Source organism: Canis lupus, chromosome 23 (genome assembly GCF_011100685.1).
Source record: "Canis lupus familiaris isolate Mischka breed German Shepherd chromosome 23, alternate assembly UU_Cfam_GSD_1.0, whole genome shotgun sequence".
In the NCBI taxonomy this organism is placed as follows: Eukaryota; Metazoa; Chordata; class Mammalia; order Carnivora; family Canidae; genus Canis; species Canis lupus.
Window position 1 is genome coordinate 2,772,342 of NC_049244.1, and position 22,031 is coordinate 2,794,372.

The 22,031-nt window shown below is 39.5% G+C and overlaps 1 protein-coding gene across 1 annotated transcript in view; it reads right to left on the bottom strand.

Moving 5' to 3' along the window:
- Window positions 1-405: 405 nt before the first annotated feature.
- ABHD5 (abhydrolase domain containing 5, lysophosphatidic acid acyltransferase) overlaps window positions 406-22,031 on the bottom strand; it is a 34,660-nt gene continuing 13,034 nt past the window's right edge. The window contains exons 3-7 of the mRNA XM_038570263.1: window positions 19,733-20,105; window positions 8,509-8,663; window positions 6,118-6,229; window positions 3,210-3,396; window positions 406-2,649 (exon numbers count right to left, since the gene is read on the bottom strand). Of these exons, the coding sequence (XP_038426191.1) occupies window positions 2,560-2,649; window positions 3,210-3,396; window positions 6,118-6,229; window positions 8,509-8,663; window positions 19,733-20,105 (917 nt within the window). The 3' untranslated portion in view covers window positions 406-2,559. The remainder of the gene's footprint in view (window positions 2,650-3,209; window positions 3,397-6,117; window positions 6,230-8,508; window positions 8,664-19,732; window positions 20,106-22,031) is intronic.

The window sequence follows — 22,031 nt, forward strand, 5'->3', positions numbered from 1 at the left end:
TGCAGTATGAGAAATGGATTGAACTTCGTTTTCTTCCACATAATGACACCCTTTATATATATGTAATATATATGTAATTATATACATATATAATACATATGCATATACACATATATAACATATCTACATAAACAGAGACACTTCAAAAGTGTTTTCTAAATAATATTCTGAAACCAACTCTAGGCAAACTTTCTCTTGAAAATTAGTTTTAGAAGGAAATAGACATCACACTAAGGGTGCATGAACACAGGAACCACCACATATGGAGGTCGGCATACTGCAGAGTAGCCTTCCCACCCAATGCCAACACGCGTCACTATACCCACACACTGGATCCATGGTCTTATGAGTAACTAGTATAAACAGATGAGGCCATACCAAAAACTCAAGAAAATATACAGCAGCTGACTTGTTGCAACTATCAAAATAAAATTTATTCTGCAAAATAAAGTTAAAAGTACATTGTGCATAATTTAGCAAAGATCAAATACTGTAATAGATTTTTAAGAAAACATTAAGCACCTACTTATTTTTAGGAATTTGAGGATTCTGACCTTCTCTGCTAGCTCAATGTTCACAAAATTACATATTCTATAACCCAAGGGAGAATTTAACTTCTAAAAAGAATTACGACAATATATCTCAAATAAAGCAAAATCAGTTGGTAGGAAAATAAGTTCCACTTGACATTTGGGTACAACTTTTTCCCGAATCACTTGACACATCTGTGGCCAGGAACTCTACTTACTAAGCTGGGACCAAGTTTCCTTTGAAGAAACCTTGCTGTGCAAGTAAAAACTGTCATTTACCCAAGTAAGAGTCGGAGTGTGTCAAAAATACAAAAATATTACCCAAATTATTTGTATACCACTTAAAGGTTTGGAGCTAGCACTCTAAGATACTAACTGAAAAGTACAGGCTACTTTTGTTCTTAGGTAGAGAGATCTGACAACATGTCTTCGCTCTCATGCTACCTTTTGCAGTTACCTAGCTAAAGTGCCAACTGAGACAAACTGTTCACTGGAAAGCTATCTCTTGCACTTCACTCTATCTACCTATTCCTTTGTAGGGAAGACAACGTTGAAAATAGAACAGTTGCTCTTTCTGGCAGTTAATCCACAGTGATTCAATCTTATATTTCCTAACTAGATTTCCTAATTAACCATCTAAAAAACACAATAGTCAAAAACATTAAATCATTATTTGCTCTGGTTCACTGTTTTTATTTACATAACCACCTTTCTCCTAGACAAGCAATGTTAGCAAAACATGAAGCAAAGAAGCCTGGTTAATGACAGTCCTATTCAATTTTCTTTTTTGGAGGGTCTTCTCAGCAGCCAGTTACCACATGGCAACTTTCACAGTTTCAAAGTTTTTCCCCATTTTAAAACAGCAAGAAAGTGTTACACGTGATGGTAGTTATTGTCAAACAGTTCAATCAATCTTATATAGCTCTTATAATACATAGCTTCAAGTATGTATATTATTTAATCAACACAAACCTCAAACACAAAAACAAAACCCAATAACCAAGTGCTATCTCATTTCTGGTGCCATGAGATGCAATAGCACCACCTATTTTTGTATTTTAGTGGTTAAAAATGGAATCCAGTTTTAGCACCCATCTACACAGGAGTTAGAGGTTAATGACAATATATGATAGGCTTACTGGAAGATAGCAGTCTTAATATCCCCTCAGAAGGCAATTTGTTCCTTATGCTGCATCCTGGCTCATGAAAAGAATCTTATTAATGGGGGAAGAAAGGACTAACTTTTAGTTAAGGCTTTTAGGTACTTAAATCACTTAAATACTAATGTCATGTTTCCCTGAAAGTATAGAATTATTTCACATATAAAAGATCTCAAGGAGTTCTGTTGCTGCAGATACATCAGGATGGACCACATTTAAAATGTTGAGCATGGCTTTGTAGCCTTAGACAACAGAGGAAAATCAGAAAAATTAATGCTAGTGATCAATTCCCATCTTTTTAGCCAAAATGCTGTCTCCTCACTCCATTTCAAAAATGAAGTGAAAGATTCTAAACAAGTGATAGCTTTTTACATAAAAACACATGAAACTGTGATTAACTATATCAGTTATTAGACAAGGTAAATACAAGCAAAGAAAATAAAGTGCACCTTTACAGTATATAAAATTATAGACCCAGTAATCATTTTTTAAAATTGGCAATATAGAATGAAATATAAAAAGTACCTGACATAGCAAAGATAGATAGAAATCAAAAAAATTTCTGTTGAAAAATTACAATTTTTCAGTATAGCAGAGGGACAAATAACCTTTTATTAAAGCTAATTAGATTCGGAGACTCTTGAATATTTCAATTTTGTGTAGGAGAAAGGAAAGCCATTCTTCTAGAAGGCACTAACTGGATTAAATGTGCAAGCAGCAACTTCATAAAGAAAATATGTGCGAAGTACAGTAAAGAAGCCTGCCTGGTTCTTTTGTGGTATTCCTCACTCTGCACGGTAGAATGCACAGTATTGCTGAGAAACTATGTCAGTCTGCAGGCTCTCTCTCCCACATTCTCTTCAGCGTGCTCAGTCTACAGTGTCACAGATCTCCTTCACTTTCTGGTTGAAGTCTTCTGGTTGATCTGCATACACATAATGCCCTGCCCCAAGAATGGCCTGGGAAAGGAAAAGGAGTTGGAAGGTCAGTGAGCAAAGGCATTTAGTAAAACACAATGATATAAGCAAAAACACTTAGCAATGAAAGTGAGAACAGCTATAAAGAAATAAAACAATGAACAACACTGATTTGTAGTAACTTTCATGTATATCCATCAAATAAACAATCCGAGAATAAAGAGAAGAATCTATTGGGCCTTGCTAAAATCTTATATGCAAAAAACTATTCTAAACTGACTACTAATGACAGGGCCAGCAGATCCAATGAACCAAGTGAGAACACACTGCCTTGTGAGGTGGGAGCTGGTCAGGTGCCACTGGAATGTTCCTCTCCACCTCAGAGATGCCATAGCTCTAGGGACAGGCACGGCCAGTTTAGACATTAAGATGTGTGTGGGACAAGCCCTGTCCCTCATCACAAGTGACATCAGGTCCTGATGCAGGCTGCTGGTCTAACTCAGATCTGAAAGCACAGGGACTAACTGAAATCTCACTGAAGACAAACATAATACAGCAGGCTTCACCTACAACTGAAAACCCAAACTAACCCACACACTTACTATTGTCTTCACGTATGAGTGTGGTCGTAAGGACTGGATGCTGGTGCCAGAATTGCCATCTATGCAGGATCGGGCGCCAAAGATCACTGAAACTGGAATGTCAGGGTGCATTTTACCAATTCGCTGGAGCATTGGTCTTTTTGCCCATCCATAAGGAATAGTCATATTTTTGAATGCTGTCTCACCACTTAAGGAAAAGGAAAACAAAACACATACGATTTCTGTGGAAGAATATGTACTGTACCCCCACCTCCATGAAAACACTCAGACTTAGTTTCTCCCTTCACTTAAGACAAACCTCAGCTTAAACAGAAAATATTAGAAAGTGTAAGAAACAAACCCCACGGAAGATATATGCTTTTAGAAAAACGAGGATGCTTTAAACTCTAGGTAATTAAAAGTTACCCTCTTCTAAATCAAACATGCAACCTTATCATTATTAAATTTCCTGTGGGGGAGAGTTAAAATGTTTTTTTCACTGTAACTTGTTTCAAATGCAGAAGGTAGCTTTTCAACATGTGCATGGCACCAGCTTTTTACCTGTAATACTAAAAAACCAATACCAAGATAAGAAGAAATGCAGATTAAGTATTCTTTGTGTATTTATATTATTTTCTGCATATAAAGAGGTTTTTTTTTTTCTTTTTTTTTTACTTATTTATTCATGAGACACACACACACAGAGAAAGAGAGAGAGAGAGAGAGAGAGAGAGAGAGGCAGAGACACAGGCAGAAGGAGAAGCAGGCTCCAGGCAGGGAAGCCCGATGTGGGACTCAATCCCTGGAATCTAAGATCACACTCTGAGCCAAAGGTAGACACTCAACCGGTGAGCCACCCAGGCGTCCCATGTTTCATGTTTATAAAAACCTTTTTAGCTAGAGAGAGACTGTGTCTCCTGGAGACACAGCAAAGAATTCAACTGGGAACGTGGCTGTCATGTAGCAACTAACTAATCCAGAGCCATACTTCTCCAGTACACCCACACATCCAGGAGGCAACATTCCTCTGCCTTCATTATCCTAGGGCCACAGCTACCAGACAATGAGAAACTATCCCTATATCTTAAGAGCCCACCAAATTATTCAACCACCCAATCTTAAACTGTCTGTCATATGCCCCTGCCTTGCCTTTCCTAAAGAGCCCCCCCCAATAAAAGTTCTGGCCTCAGCTTTCTCTTCACTGCTGTTTTCTGCCACTTGACCAAAATCTGGTGCTTCCCTGTTACCCTTTCCTGGCATTCAGTGACCCCCCTCTCTAGGACCTGCGAGTATAATAAACTTTGCTTTCTTGAGCCTCTGTGTTTTCTCTTGTGGCCACACGTGACTGATTATCACACAAAAGAACACAAAACACTTTGCAAACTGCCAAGATAGATCCACTCTGCTGTTACTTCTGTTTCCTTGCAATATTAGGAATAACTCAGAATTGTCTGCTATGAAGAATTAAGTTCAATCACAAGAAAGACAATAAACTACCACTACATAGGCACATGTAATCCTGAAATGGAAGTAAAGAATAAGCACAGAGACCAAGCAAGAAAACAGATGATGTACCTGGGACTGACCACTAAATACTGTTGGAACAAGTCAGTAGAGCATGAAGCCCTAGTACACCAGACCCAGCCTAGTGAGTCATAAAACGTCAAATGTCTTCAGGACCGCAAACTTTTCCAGCCTCCTTCACTCCAGAGAATCTCTAATGTATAGTATTGAAAAGACTAAGACTTTGGCTCCATCCTGATAGCTGCCACAGCCTCGACCCTTTAATAAAGCAGGTGTGCGTGTTCTCTGCCAACGGTGAGGGAAGTTGGCTCTGCCCTGAGTCTTTTGGCTTTGTACCCAAGTCTCAAGCCTGGAAAAGCTGAAGTACCACTTCAAGGTTCTGAAGTGTGGCCTACGGTCCACCTACATAGGAATCATCTGAAGCATTTGTAAAGATGCAGCCCAGAACCACTGAGTTAGTCTTAGGAACAGGGCTCAGGAATCACATTTTGGATAAGCTCCCCCAGTAATTCTGGTACACCATGAAGCATGAGAAGCAGAGCTCTCTGCTTACTACCTGCTAGACCCTCTCCCTGGCAACTCCAGGGTCTTATCTTCCAGGTTCCTTCCAGCTCCCTACTATCTTCAGGCTTTCTCCACTGGTACCATATATCTAATGTTCATAAGTCATATATTTTAAAAAACAGGAAACACCTTTGTTTGGCCCTCTTGCTCCCTGTGGCTTCTGGGCTCACATGCTCTTGCTCTTCCTCCTTCTTTCTCCCCTTTTCTAATCACTGTCAAAACACCTGTAAAGTCCCCCTCCCCCATCTTCCAGGCCTCACTCACTCTTCACTCACTACAGCAGTGCTTCTCATGCTGATCCAGGGTCACTAAAATGTGCTCAGCAAAAGAGGGGTGTAGTCATCATGTGAACTGGAACCATGCTGAATGGCATCTCCCAGACACTTGGGAGACTAAATACCCTTTTGGCACATAGCAAAAGTTTCTAAGAAGATCCACAGTACAGAAAACCATTAACTTTTATTTAATTCAGCAGCCCTTTTTTTTTTTTTTTTTTTTTTTTTTTTGTAGAACATGCATACTCAGTGTGGAAATGCTGTTTTATTTGAAATTCTTCTTCATCTCTCAACTCTAACCACCTCTCAGAGGTCCAGGACCAAAGCTTCCTCAACTTATCCATAAGCAATTCTGGGGAAGACAGGACCTCCTGCTTCTCAGTCTTTCATTAGCATCCAGTTTGTAACATGTAAAACAATTGTTTTACGTAGTAGGCACTCCATGTATACATGTGTAAATTAAGAAGTACTAGTCAGTTAACTACTAATAAAAATCTCCTAGAGTATTCCCATACACACAAAAGTGTAAAACACTAACAGGGTAAATTTAGAATCCTAATCCTTACCTTGGAGTCTGCACATTACAGTGGTAGATGTACTCTGTCACGGTGTCATCTTCAAACATTGAAGAATACTTCCGTTTGAAATCAGGCCTTAAACGCTGCACTAGACTTAAGCCTACATAACAGAAAACAAATGTTTTAAGTTATAGTTTACTGACAGACTAACAGAAAGGTTTTGTGTTTCTTATAGAATGAGTAAAATTACGTGTATTTAAGTATATATTTTAGGTAGAAACGAGCACAGATCCTAGAAGCTGCTCTCCTCAAGTTCCCTAAGAATTAAAATAAGAGGTAAAGAGTATTGTATATTGCCTTATAGATGCACTTCAGGAGCCCAAAACATACAAGTTAATTTTCTAAGACTTGTCTTTGTAGGCAAATAAATTCTATTAAATATGGCAGGTGAACAGAGCAGTCTGAGTTACCTTAACTTGTATTTCTCCCACAAATTTTAACACATTAGTATTTAAATGAAGTAAACTGGAATACACAAGTCCTTCTGTGGAAAAATAAACCCAGGGTTTCTGCGTAAGACGTTGTCAATCCTCGTGGCTAAGGCCATCCACTTGTGAGGTGAGAGGTAGGGCATCCTTTGCCCAGAGGAAAAAGGATGAAGAGTAGAAGCCTCCATCTGGTCACTATTTTCCCTCTTGGGGCTCCAAGGGCTAGCCAGTTTCCCTTTCTGTTATCACTGCCCATTATTCTAACAAGGTCTAACTTCTTTATTGGTCTTCTTTCCTACCTCTGAAGGAACTGTACAGCTCCATGGAGAATGCTTATGATGCTGATATTCTAGATCATGCCCAACCCCAACCATGCAATAGTGGGAGACAGAGGGTATGGCATGAGAGGGCCCCTCCCAGGTACCCTCCCTCCCCAACCACTATCTCCTAGTTTCTTTTCATACTGTAACTCTTTCCTTAATTATTCCCTGTATAACTGTAATCATGCACAATCAAGACTGTACAGACTGAATGAAGTTCTTAACTAGCCCATCAAAGGAAGACCAGGCACCTAAGAGGAGTGGCTCTACCCAGGAGGGGTGAGGAAGATAGGCTGTCAGAGCACTGAGGGAGTATGGTGTAGTCACCAACCCAATCCATGTGTAGTCCAAGGCTCTCCCTATCCCAAACAGAGGCATGAGAGCAAAGAGGGGCTGGGCCTGGGTAGAGGGTAGGTAGCAGAATCTACTATCCCCTCTGCAGCAGTTATTCCAACTCCCTCCCTACCCCCATGCCTCTCTTCTCATCTAACAGAACCTGACTCTTACCTATCAGTTAGGCAGCAACATGCCCAGGAAAGTGGGCCCCTCACTCCAGCTCCTGGCAACAAGTGATAATTGATCAGCCACACAAATGTATTCTTCTTTGCTAGTGGAAGAACTAGGGGTGCACAGAGACATAAGGAGGCCTGCTGGGGCCTTCCAAGGAAGGCTGTCTTCCCTGATAAAGCATTATGCAGAGAAGACCATTTTCTATTCTCTCCTTTCTTCTTGCTCAGAGTGCTGCTCTGTGGAATGGAGGCTTTTTGCCACAGCAGCCATCAACCACCAAGAGGAAAAAGATCAAGAGAGTCACAGTTGCAGGCACAAACCTCAACATCAATGAGCCAGCTACTAGCTAAATGCTAAAACCACCTGCCTCTAGCCTGCTTGTTAAGGAAATAATGAAAGGTCCTATGGTTTAAACCACTTAGGTGTTCAGCTACTTGCAGCTAAAAGCATTCCTCACTGATACAAAATTATAGGAGGGAAAGTGGAGGTCCAAACCATCACCACTGGTGACAATGAGGGAAGGAAATTCCCCTGGCTTTGGGTGAAGACAGAGGAGCTGAGAATCAAATAAAATTACATCAGAGACTAAACACTGGTAAAATATGACCAGAAACACTAATCAGGAGTCCCTAAAATGTCTGTGGAAAAGGACGATTTTATGTTCTTAACATTCTAACATTATGGGGCAAGAAAGAAATCTGAGGACCTGAGCATATGTACATGTTATCCCCATGGGCAATCAAGTCAGGCTTTGTGATCTGCCAGCAGCATATCATCAACTAGCCAAAGGCTCTCTAATGTCCCCAACAAGTCAACATGCTGCACTTCTCCCCATACCCTGGGCTGACTAACCCCAACGGCAGCATTTCCCACCTTCTCAGTTTTGCTAATTCCAATATTTGCCATATAAAGATTCCTCTTTGAGATTATCCTGGTTTCATTATTTTGATGCATGGACTGTTACTTTTTAGAGGAGGAAAAAAAGGAACTTAGTAATTAAGAGGAGGAGGAGAGAAAGATTCAGTTTGTTTTTTAAGACTCTAACAATGGCCATCAGTAAATACTCCCCTACTACCAATCTAAACATTTTGCTTTCCTAGGATACAGATATAAGCACTCACCAAAGGGTCCTGCAATCCTGAGGCCAGCTAAAGGGTTAAAGGGAGTCAGTGCTGCTCCCAAGGCTCTGATCCACACTGGGATTGGTCTGTCTTGATCAGCAAGGTCTGGTCGCTCAGGAAAACCCCAAGGCTCCACTAAAATGAGATGATTAACCCTGTTGAAGGAAGAACAGATATAATTTCATTTGGCAAACTCACCCTAGGACTCTAAAGAATTAACACAATTTATGAAGCAAAGGCAGCATAAACCACCTTCAAAAACCTTCACATTAAAGAGAAGACTAATGGCTGACCAATTACATCACGTTCTTTTTTTCATCATGTTTTTATTACATGTAAACTTGCAGAATTGGTAGGATCTGAGAGGTGTATGGTAGGAAGAGAGCATCCTTTTTCATATATGTAAATGTGGATAATAAAGGGTGTGTGGAAGGGCACATAACCATGTGGCTACTCTTGAGGAATGGTATTTGTTGTTGTTGAAGCTATACTCCAATGAGAATACAGATCACTGTCCACTCAGAAAAGTCCAATGGTTGCATATAGCACAAGGATGACACTGCAGAAATCACTGAAGATTAATATTACACTTATAAAATAGCTTTGGACACCAACAACAGTTACCCCTGTGAATCAATCATTCTAAAAATATAAGAGGCATTTGCACTTTAGATGGATTCAAAAGGACTTTTAAATGAACTTTCCACAAACACAGAGATAATGTAATAATATGGGCTGAAATTTCCCCTAGTTTGGGATTCTAGATTGGTGAACATGAGCGTATCTACCCTACACACAATATCATGATATACTGACATTAGACTCTGTTCCTAACCCTTTCCTAATTTTCTTCTTTACTGACCAAAGAGACAGAAAATTTCCAAATCTTATATAAAATTGTTTTTGTATCACTAATAGTTTTAATTTTTCCATCTTATGAAAACCTCTTCCTGATGAGGGAAAACCAAAGCTATCAACAATACTTCCATGTGCCTGCATCATGATATCATGTCATACAGATCCTAAATAAGGCATAAAGGTCCTCATGATACAAATGATACTCAACTATAACCAAAAAGGCCAACAAATGCCACCAAAACCTTCTCAAGGATGAACTGACAATGAATGATTCTAAGGTCCCTTTCCTAAGTCATAACTGAAACCAGAACATGAGCACAGATGGCTATTATTCCCAATATAAAATGTTTTATTATTTTTGCCACCACAGATAAGGATGATTTATTAATGAGGCCTTTGCTTTTGACTGCATTTTCTCAAAGAGAAAGTCTTAGAGCACAGACCCAGAGCTCCAAGGGCTCTTGGAGAATACTCAGTCCAGCCTTTCACTTCAAAGATGAGAAGGAAGCTGAGACACACCATGTGGCCTGCTTTAGAACATGTAGAAGTAGGGCTAAAATCCGTTCCCTGACTCCAGCATAATAACCAATGCCAACAAGCCATTGGGTACACAGATCTATCTCCTAAGAACAGGCCAAGCAACACAAGATAACATCTCAGTAAAGGTAAAACTTAACTTTTATAAACTCTAGGCCAGTCCTAACTCTATACTCTAGATTTCAGAACATCGATGAAATGTGGAGAATGTAACTACCAATTTGGGTGGAGATACATGTTAAGTGAGATTTCCATATCCTAAAGAGTGCCTTCTGCTTAAAAGTTTTAGGAGACTATTTTCTCCTAAAATATGGGAAGAGTGATGGAAAGGAATTTGTTTTATTCTTTAATGGCACAGGCCAACTGATATTGATTTCCTCCTAAATTCCTCTTATTACAGTCCACAGTAAGATTTGAGGGAGAGGAAAAGAGGGGAGGGAAAGGCATGTCAGAGGTATCAGTGGAATTAATGAAACAGTCATCTAGTTGAAAGCAGCAGAAATTCCCATTGGAAATAGCTAGTATTATTCACTATTCACTTAGCTCCTAAAGAGAAAAATGAACTCTTTATTAAAAAATACCTTACCCTCAAAGATAATTAAATTTTGTTATGAATTCATTTGGGGATCCTGCCCAGTCTGTTCTATGTTCTTAATGACCGGCTAACCTAAGGGGGTGAGGGGACAAAGGAAAACATGAGAAGGTCAAGTCTCTTCTAGCTAAGTAATTGCTTTGTTTCTGCCTTAGTTTTGGCATGTCTTTAATATGGATCTTCAAACTAGCATCCCTAGATAAAAATATCAGTTAAAAAAATTTTTTTCTTAATGCCGGTTTAACAAACTATGCAAGGTATATATACTAGAAAAGATTTTTTTTTTTTTTTTAAAGGGAGTTAACTGACCCAACAATTGTTCTATCTTGTGTCTTCAGCCTAGCATGAAGCTTAGCACATAGTAGATATTCAGTAAACATTTGGAATATTTTTTTCCAGGTTTCCTTTTGGTCTTTGTCTATAAGAATATACAAATTTTATTTTATTTTATTTTATTTATTTATTTTTTTAGAATATACAAATTTTATAAACTATAATCATAGGAGCACTTGGGTGGCTCAGTTAAACATCTGACTTCAGCTCAGGTCATGATCTCAGGGTCCTGGGATCTAGCCCTGTGTCAGGCTCCTCATTCAGCAGGGAGTCTGCTTGTCCCTCTACCCCTCCCTTAGCTTATTCTCTCTCATAAATAAAATCTTTTTTTTTTTTTTAAACTATACTATAGAATAACTATACTCATAGAATAAGTCTCATCTTGTTTTTTGATTCTCTAGATGTTGATGATAATTTCCCATGTAACCCTATTTCCATTTTTATCTAAAATTGAGATAAAAAAATGCAATAAGCAATGGCTGCATAAAGGAACTGAATCTGTGTCTTTTCTCTCTGTTAAAGAAACAAAATCCCTGGTTTTCTGCCAGAGGAAGATGATAACTTCTAGGGTATTTCTTATTCGTTTTTTCGTGATCTTTTCATCCAGGTCTCGTGTTATCGTTGTTGCAAATCAGAGTGTGCAGGTGGAAAGAGATTGATGGCTAGGCCTGTTCGGTGAAGGTTAAAACAGTTACTAATGGGGGCCCATCTTAATAGCCCCAAGGAAGCTCTGCTATCCAGTGTCATGGTGGAAAGCCTTTAACTCTGGATTATTGGGATCCCTGGGTGGCGCAGTGGTTTGGCGCCTGCCTTTGGCCCAGGGCGTGATCCTGGAGACCCGGGATCAAATCCCACGTCAGGCTCCCGGTGCATGGAGCCTGCTTCTCCCTCTGCCTGTGTCTCTGCCTCTCTCTCTCTCTCTCTCTGTGACTATCATAAATAAATAAAATTAAAAAAAAAAAAAGATTTAAAAAAAACCCAAAACTCTGGATTATTAAGATGTGGGATATGAATTGAAAGTTTAAGACCAGTGAATAAGTAGTACAATATTCGCTGGCAAAACAAGCAAAAATTCTGAGTGCATTCATATTCTCAACTCATCTGATAGGAATAGACAATGATTAAGCCATTAATCTTTTTCTTAAAGACGGTAAATGTTCGAATTCTAACTGATATTTTGCTTATTTCGGAGATGTTGGAGATCTTTGTTTTTCAGTCATTTTAAATCATTTTTGAAATATTGTTCAGTGATTATATAACACATAAAAACAACTGGTACTATGAAAATAAACTCAGTTAATGTAAAAGATTCAGTATCAGTAAGCTTATTTAGCTTTGCAGATATGTGTTGTATCTAAACCATTCAAAAGCCGATTTTATCCTGCTGCAATTCAATCTTGAATAATTTCATTATAATTTTGGAAGAATTAATTTTTCCAGAAAAAATAAAATTATTCCTGGCTGTTTATTTTCTTTCAATAAAATATTTAAAAACCTAAAAAAAAAAAATAGTTCAGTCTGGATTTTTCTGGCCCTCCAGATGACAGTAGAACATCACTGTTATTTCTTTTTTTTTTTTTTTTAATTTTTATTTATTCATGATAGGCACACAGTGAGAGAGAGAGAGGCAGAGACACAGGCAGAGGGAGAAGCAGGCTCCATGCACCAGGAGCCTGACGTGGGATTCGATCCCGGATCTCCAGGATCGCGCCCTGGGCCAAAGGCAGGCGCCAAACCGCTGCGCCACCCAGGGATCCCCTGTTATTTCTTATATAGTAAAATCTACTTAAGAGTCAGGGTCAGTCTGTGGTCTTTTTTTTTTTCAGCCAATTCTTAAGCACATTTTATATGTGAAGAAACTGAGTCTGAGAGGTGATTTCTCACTGAGATTAAGAGGGTCAGGGATCCCTGGATGGCTCAGCGGTTTGGCGCTTGCCTTTGGCCCAGGGCGCGATCCTGGAGTCCCGGGATCGAGTCCCACGTCGGGCTCCCGGCATGGAGCCTGCTTCTCCCTCTGCCTCTCTCTCTCTCTCTCTCTCTCTCTCTATGTCTATCATAAATGAATAAATAAAAAATCTTTAAAAAAAAAAAAAAAAAAAAAGATTTTATTTATTGAGAGAGAGAGAGAGAGGGACCACCCACACAAGAAGAGGGGAGAGGAAAGGCAGAGGGGGAGGGAGAAACACACTCCTCACCAAGCAGGAAGCTCAAAGTGGGGTTGAGCCAGAACCCTGGGATCATGACCTGAGCTGAAGGCACTTAACTGAATGAGCCACCCAGGTGCCCTTGTGGTCTTGTGGTCTTTTTAATTGTATAATTTGGAATAGAAAAATATGTAACAGGCATAAGTATCATTCCATGAAACTTTTATTTCAGACACATACATATATAATTCTGAGGAGTTACAATCCAAAAAGTTTGAAAATAATTTTTAAAAATATTTTATTTATTTATTCATGAGAGACACACAGAGAGAAGCAGAGACACAGGCAGAGAGAGAAGCAGGCTCCATGCAGGGAGCCCGATGTGGGACTTGATCCCAGAATTGCAGGATCATGCCCTGAGCTGAAGACAGACGCTCAACCGCTGAGACACCTAGGTGTCCCAAAAACAATTTTTTAAAAGCTCTGCAGAATTGTCTGAACTGGAATTACATATCATCTGCATCTCTACATGTAAAAGGCCTCAGAAAATAACTGTTGTTTATTTTTGGTTGTAAGACTTATTCAAAAGATAGACCATCCAGAGCACTTAAGCTGTGGCTTCGAATAATAAATGTCCAGTAAATGTTAGCTACTGATAGTAGCAAAACTAGGAAGACTATTAGAGAAGACTTTTTTCAGGGAGCACAGGAAGACGATGGCTAGAACCATGTGAGCAATGAGTAATTTAACTTTTATTCTTCAGGAAAGCATGATCAGTCAGGTTTTGGCTCACAGGTTATTATAGCGTTGCACCAGATGAAGTTCCCAGGTGATCTTCTCACCAACTCTTCTAGTAAAAAGATTATCTCATCTGATAGAAGTTCTTTGGTTTAAAGAAACCGAAGTTCTTTGTTTTTGTTTTGTTTTTTTTTTTTTTTATTTATGATAGTCACAGAGAGAGAGAGGGAGAAACAGGCTCCATGCACTGGGAGCCCGACGCGGGATTCGATCCTGGGTCTCCAGGATCGCGCCCTGGGCCAAAGGCAGGCGCTAAACCACTGCGCCACCCAGGGATCCCAGTTCTTTGGTTTAAATCTAAATATTACAGTAATCTAGAACTAAGCTTCTAATATTCCATAAAGGACAGCATGATGCAATTGTTAGTTCATATCCTGGAGTGAGGAATGGGTCTAGCCAGACAGCACAGGTGAATCATCCTATCAGACATCTTTGTCAAGAATCAAGAGACTGATTCAAACTACAGGAAAAACAAAGAACTGGCAGAGCAGGAATAAGAAAACAGCCCATCAGTTTCCAAACATTTAAAGAGGCATTCTTCTTCAGTTTAGTCATCAGAGTAGGTCTTGAATTTGAAGAGGGTGAGCAGATTACAGCCTAAAGGGCAAAGCAGTGGATAACATCTGCTCGAACAGGCTGGGATAGCTGAGTCTGAATGCTCACTAAGTATATTATATACACCTGACTTTCATGAGCTTTAAGGTCAACCACCAGCCAGAAATAATACAACAGAAGAACAATCAGATCCAGAACCAAAATGCAAAAGGGAATCTACAGGACCCACTTACAGAACAAGGAAAAGGAACAGGAAGAACTCCAGTCGGCGTACAAACAAGGCATTCTCAAAGTGAAGTTCGCCCCAGGTATTTCCCTGTAGGCTCCAAGCCCCTGCGGGGAGAATGCGAATGCAACAGACACAGAGAACAACAAATTAAAGATCTCCAACTTCAGGTCAAGTAGAGCAGCCTTTCTTCTCAAGACAGGCTGACAGGAAATGCTCCACCCAGCTCTGTACAGTCAGGAACCAGAGCCAGGCAAGGTTGCAAGGTCAGATGATCTGAAAGTCATTTAGTGCAGAAGTAGAGACCAGTTGCAACCTCTTCTATTGTATTTTTTCTCTCTGCTAAACACTCTCTAGGTTAACACAACTTTTTACAGTCTCTTTTTACTTAGTTTATAACAAGCTGTTTATGATGTCCTGAACAGTAGGGGCCAGAAGGAAAGGAAAATTAACAGCAAAAAGCGAGTGCGCAGACAAAAGGAAAGAGAGGACATGTTTGGCTATTACTGCTGGCTTACTTTACTCTCTCCCCATGCCCACCTTAAGGGGATCAGACACAGCTTGATGAAGGTTTAGTAGAATGGCAGCCCACAACACCTCATTTCACAAGTGGCCCTAGATTGTGACACCACCATGGCATCTCTAAGTATTATACATCATGGTAAGAGAACAAAGAGAAAGGAAGGTCATTAGGGGGGATGAAACATGGGAGTGGGGCTAGGACCCAACTACAAACCAGTTCATAACTTCTCTGCTCACCAGTCACATGGCCTTTCCTGAATAGTCCACATGTCCACCTAGCAATTTCTGTCCCCACTGCCTAGAATGCTCTCCTGCTACTCCACTTGGGGACTCAACCTCAGCTTACATTGCACTTCTTTAAGATACCACAATGGGCCAGGTTCTCATCAAGAGTTCTCACAGACCTGCCCACTCCCTTTTACAACCCTTAGCAGCTTCCTGCTCCTTACGTGGTTGTGTCTCTTCCCCAGCACACCTTAAGCCTTCTAAATACATAGGCACTCAACATTCTGTAAACACAACCAACCTGCTGGAATATAATGTTAGAGTATTTCAGTCATCACCAATATTTTTTTTAAAGATTTATTTATTCATGATAGACAGAGAGAGAGAGAGACAGAGAGACAGACACACAAGAGGAGGGAGAAGCAGGCTGCATGCCGGGAGCCCGATGTGGGACTCGATTCTGGAACTCCAGGATCACGCCCTGGGCCAAAGGCAGGTGCTAAACCACTGAGCCATCCAGGGATCCCCCATCACCAATATTTCAATGGAGGAATCATCCAGGTGCTTTTACATAAAGCACCACAACAGATGAATGCTCAGTTTCCAAAATTGGGAAAATACGTGATCACTGCCACAAAGTAGGCCATGGAACAGCTTCCATGGACAGAAGCACTCTGCTGCTCATAGAGTTGAAGCACTGGACTGACATAATGTACCAAAAATCAGAAAATAAATGGATTGGGTTTTATCTGTTCTCTAGCAAAAGAATGCTTTCTAAACCAGTACATTAAACCAGTAAACTTGGCATTTTCATTCTTCTTCTCAAGCTGTCCTATAAAAATAAACAAGGGAAAGGGGTGCCTGGGTGGCTTAGTTAAGCCTCTGACTCTCGAGTTTGGTTCAGGTCATGATCTCCAGGGCGTGAGATGGAGCCTCATGTCAAGCTCTGCACTCAGCAGGGAGTCTACTTGAGGTTCTCTCTCCCTCTGCCCCTCCCCTTGCTCCCGTGTGCTCTTTTATGCTCTCTTAAATAAATAAATAAATCCTAAAACAAAACAAAACAAAAACACACATACAAGGAATAAAAGAGTGGGACTGCCCATAAAAGATGAGAATAGACATAGCTTTTTACTGAGACAAGTAAAACATGTTATCTTTGTGTTTTTTTCCTAAATAGAAATAGAATAGAAATAGAATTTAAGGAGAATTACAGAATTAAGGAGAAACTATTTTACTTCAGAAAGAAAAAGGAAAGATTATATTTGTTAAACTTGAGGAGATGAAGAAAAAAGTAATTCTCCCAAAGTCTATTAGGAGAAAAAAAAAGAGAGACCAGGAAAGATGCACTGTGAATGAGAGAAATCAAATGAATCTAATTTGATCTCTATTAGACCATTTTTTCCCCTCTTCTCATCCCCTTCCCTGCAAAATCTTTCTGAAAAGCTAAGATTTATTTTAATCTCATGACAGCATAATAAAAACAGACAATATAATAAAAATGTGTGCAGGAGCAGGAATTATATGGGAAATGTCTGAATCTCTCTCTCATTTTTGTTGTAAACCTAAAACTATTCTAAAAAAAATTAAAATCTTTTTAAAAAGCTGAATCAAGTAAGCTATGTAAGAGACATTTAGAGTAGGTAGCTCCTTTCTCACTTAAAACTGTTAACTGAGGCATACTGAAAATTTTAAGAATTTGAGTAGAAATCAATTAGAATGTGGCAGTGTCAAACCTGAGTGGTTAGGTGGGAGGAGCTGGGTAAATAAACTTATATAGAGAAGGTGTAGAAGCAAAGAAAGGAAATTATCTGTTTGGCTGTAGCTTAAACTCTAGCTGGCTATGTGATTGATGTTCTTCAGTTTTAATTTCATAACCTTGAGGCACTTAAAGGCTTAGATTTTGTTCATGTAGACCACAAGAGCATTAGAACCACCTTACTCTGATGGCTGCCTTGTTTCATTTAACACTTGGCACCCACTATGTGTCAACCAAAGTGGTATGACTGAATTTCATACATGATTTGGTGTATCTAAATTTCCGAAGAACCTCACTATTTTGAAATTAACTTGTGTTTAATAATGTAAGTTATGCAATTAAGAACAGAATTAAGAATAGAAGCTTGAATATCCAACATGGTCTACACACAGTTCTACTCACATATTGGGCAGTAATTGGCCAAATTTTTTTTTTTTAAGATTTTATTTATTCATGAGAGACAGAGAGAGAGAGGGGCACAGATCTAGGCAGAGGGAAAAGGAGGCTCCCCTCAGGTAGTCCGATGTGGACCTTGATCCCTGTGAACTCCAGGATCACGCCCTGAGCTGAAAGCAGAGCTCAACCACGGAGTCATCCAGGCATCCCAGCAATTGGCCAATTTAAACATGCTAATTATTTCAAGCATTCTCATATTCATCTATTACTAACACTTAGTGATTCTTGGTCCTGACACAGTACTTTGGTTTTATTTCTAGCATTAGGCGTTAAGCATTCAAAAATCATTTTCTAAAACACAGTCCAATGCAGGGATCACTGGCTTTGTGTTAGATACTTGTTCTGCCCACCATGTCATCCAGACTATGTTGCTATTCTCTTTCATAGATGGTTTTAAAGTGCTCATTCTCTTCTGAATCGCTGATTTCTTCAGAGCACTTCGCAACTGCAAATGAAAATCTCACCAACTGGGGGGATCCCTGGGTGGCTCAGTGGTTTCACGCCTGCCTTTGGCCCAAGGCGTGATCCTGGAGTCCCGGGATCGAGTCCCGCGTCGGGCTCCTGGCATGGAGCCTGCTTCTCCCTCTCTTCTGCCTGTGTCTCTGCCTCTCTCTCTCTATCATCAATAAATAAGAAATAAGTTTAAAAAAAAAATCTCACCAACTGACCTAAATAACAGATAGCCATGAAGAGTCAGAACTCTAAGACTTAAGGGTTTCACCACCAGAGTATACCCCACATAGTCCCATATCATGCTGCCAAGGAATAAATACAAGATAGACATAATAAACTTCTGATAAGAACCAAATGAAGCTCAACCTCCCCGCAATAGCCCTGTTGTCTTATACCAGAAAAGTATCCATTTCCTTCTTTTACTTTGCATTGAGAGTAGGACACAATAAAAGAAAGTAAACCTCAAAAGCCAACTAGAAAAACAAAATTTGGATTTCTTTTGAAAGAAGGGGTCTGCCAACCTGACAAGACTACAACCATCTACCACAAACAGGACTACAGACTCTCCAAAAAAACCAGTGTTAATGCTGAAGTTGAGATAAAGAATCTGGAGGAAAAAAGTCGACTGTTCAAGAGGAAGAAAACCTCAGGGCTGCTGCTCTATACTTCAAATTCTGTGTCTACAGCACACCTGAAGTAATGCAATGAGACAGCTTCACAGGTACATGCATGCAGTCTGAAAATAACCATCATCCCATGTCTCGTTCAGAGACCTCCATATCAAAGTTGGTTGCAATTTTGGATTTAAAACTTAGTTCAATGGAAAAATATATTGGCAACATAAAATATTAGTTTTTTGTTTCTTTCCAAAATCAAAGTAAAATAATAATAATAATGTTTTTATTTTCTTAGCACTCCAATGTGACCTCCACTCAGAGATGAAACAAATAATAGGATATAGCATGAGAAAATAAAGATAGGAGATGCTACAAGATTCTGAGGCAAAAGTTCTGAAGTTATTAATTCAATTACTCTGAAAAATAATTCTGTAACTATAAAGGAAGGGCACAGTATAATAAAAACCCTGCCAGATACATCTTGCAGATATATTTTTTTGTACTTTACAGGTGAGAAAACTAAAGCCTCAAGGTTGAGGGATTTGCTCTCAACCAAAAGAATAGCACTGGCACTGAGGACTTGTAATTTCTCACCTCTGGGTTCATATTACAGTTTATTACAACCTGGAAAAGGTTAGAAAAGCACTGCTCAATCCATAGGTCTAATGAGAACAATAACAATAAATAATACCATCAAAAAGTTTTTACTTGTGGTTTAAACCATAGACATTCTAAGTTAGGCAAATAGAAAGTCTTTTCTCAAGCCTTCTACCAATATGTAGGGAAAACCCTAACATCATTATTTCAGCTACTAAATCGGCCATCGGGAACCCTGGGTGGTGCAGCGGGTTTAGCGCCTGCCTTTGGCCCAGGGCGCGATCCTGGAGATCCAGGATCGAATCCCACGTCGGGCTCCCGGTGCATGGAGCCTGCTTCTCCCTCTGCCTGTGTCTCTGCCTCTCTCTCTCTCTCTCTGTGACTATCATAAATAAAAAAAAAAAAAAAAAAAAAAAAGTCTAAATCGGCCATCGGATGTGGCGATTCGGTCCCCTTTAAGAGAAACTGTCTTATAAGGCTCAGATACCAACAACCATCAAAGACAGGAACTAGAGACTAGTATTTGGGTGCCTCTCTTCGGTCAGCATCACTTACCTTGATGGGTACTTAAGTGAATAAGCAGCAGCCAAGAACCCACCCAAGTTGTGTCCAAGCAAGATCACTTTGTCCAGTCCTAGGGCACATCTCCACTCTTCAATGGATTCCACAAACTGATTCTCTACTTCTTCTGCATCACTGTCAAACCTGGGCCTACTACTTCGTCCAAAGCCCAAGAGGTCAAAAGCATAGACAGGTCTATCGGTGCAAAGATCTCCAAAATTCAGTGCCCAGAGTCCAAGACCTCCTCCAAAACCATGGAGGAGGACAAGTGGAGTCTTATTTGAAATGTTGTGAGAGAACTTCAGTGTCCATATTTTATTTCCATTAGATATAAGAACAGGTTCTTTTTTGTATGTGCAGGGGACACCTAATGAAAACATAAAAAAAGAAATTTTGCTTAGCTTCACTACTTCTGAGGAGTATTCTCAGAGCAATCAGAAATTAACAATCCAGAAACTATCTGATATCCATTTATATGATTTTAGCCTTTATTATGCCATCCTAAAAAAAGCATACGTCTTATTGAAGCAAGTAATTCTCAATTACTGTATATTACATCTCAGTAGGAAGTTCTATTGCACTTAAGTTTCAAGGTCTTTTGGCAAGTCATGTTAATTCTTTGGACTTCCTTTCACATCTATCAAATGAGAATCTTACATCCTTAGAACGGGAGAGGAACTTAGTGTTCACTGGACCCATTATTTGGAGATCTCTAACTGTGCAGACAATAAAACAATACCTTGAATTTGTCTAACACTTGAATATTAATCATTGAAGACTGAAGTCAGACTCAAAAGAAACATTTTTCCTTAAAAAGTAACCATGAATTTAGGGAAGGACTAGCAGTACCTGTACTGAACACATAACTGAAATCTTAAATTACTTCAAAGTGTAGTAGAAAAGAGAGAGTAGAGTATGGCAGGAAGCCCTGGCATGAGGTACCAGGTAGTGTGGGTTTAAGTCCAATAATCTCCCTAGTATTTGGGTGCCTCTCTTTGTATTTCCCTGGGAAATACAAAGAATCACAATTTTGTAGATAAAAACTTTTACTTGCCTTCAGTGCGGTGGGACTCAATACTTTAAATCTCCCCCAAGTTGACTAAAGATGAAACCAGTTTGAAATTCCTTTACATTAAATTATCAACTGAATAGTGATACTTCATATATACCACTTAATTATTTGCACATATTCATCTGCAGAGGACAAACACTGGAGAACTGGGAGTTTCTGCCCTTTAACCAAAGAAATAATCTTGAGTTTTGTAACACATAGTAGCAGCAAAGAGGAAACCCAGAATTCATTCAGATTACTAACAGAGCCCATGCGTCCAAATGGGGAAAAATGCTACCAGTTTAGAAAGATGATCCAGCAATAGAACCAAACCAAACCACAGCAGCATTCTTTTTTTTTTTTTTTTTAAGATTTTATTTATTTATTCATGAGAGACACAGAGAAGCAGAGACACAAGCAGAGAGAGAAGCAGGCTCCCCAAAGGGAGCCCGATACGGAACTTCCATCCCAGAACTCCTGGATCATGCCGGAGCCGAAGACAAACACTCAACTGCTGAGCCACCCAGGCATCCCAGCAGCATTCTGAACATAGATTTCTGCATATTCCCAAAAAACCATCTGTAATCTCTATTAGATAACTCACCCCACTATATATCACAGGTCACTTGCTTTCATATCTGATACTGAAATGAAGGCCAATTCTCATTCCTATTTGCATCCCTAGAGTCTAGCAGTAGGCAATCAGTATGTTTGTTAAATGCATAAACTGGGCATCTAGCACTCTTTTCTATCTCCTAACAAGAATTTTTTTTATTTTAGTAAACCACAAAGTCAACTTTTCCAGCTTTTATAGAGAACAAGATTACCCAAGTACACAGATTGAGTAGAAATTTATTTTCATGCTAAAAATGCATGTAATTTGGCTAACTGTCCCTTCCTATGGATATATCCAGTTACAGTCACTTACTCCTGGGTCATTAAAATGCACAAACAAGAAAATTCATCGGTGTAAAGAGAATTAAAAGCAAGCAAAGGCAAACATCACACATACATCCACAATAATCATATATGTGAATTGCCCCTCTTAATCCACCCCTAAACTGTATCAGAACAAAATTATATAATAAGCGCCATTGCTTAAAAGTATACCTAGAGATATCAGGACTGCCCTGACAGTACAGGTTTGGATAAATTACAGTGCTCATAAGAATTTTTAAAAAGGTTTGCACACCACTGTAACACAGAATTAAGAAATTCTAAGAAACTGGAACCAGAAGTAAC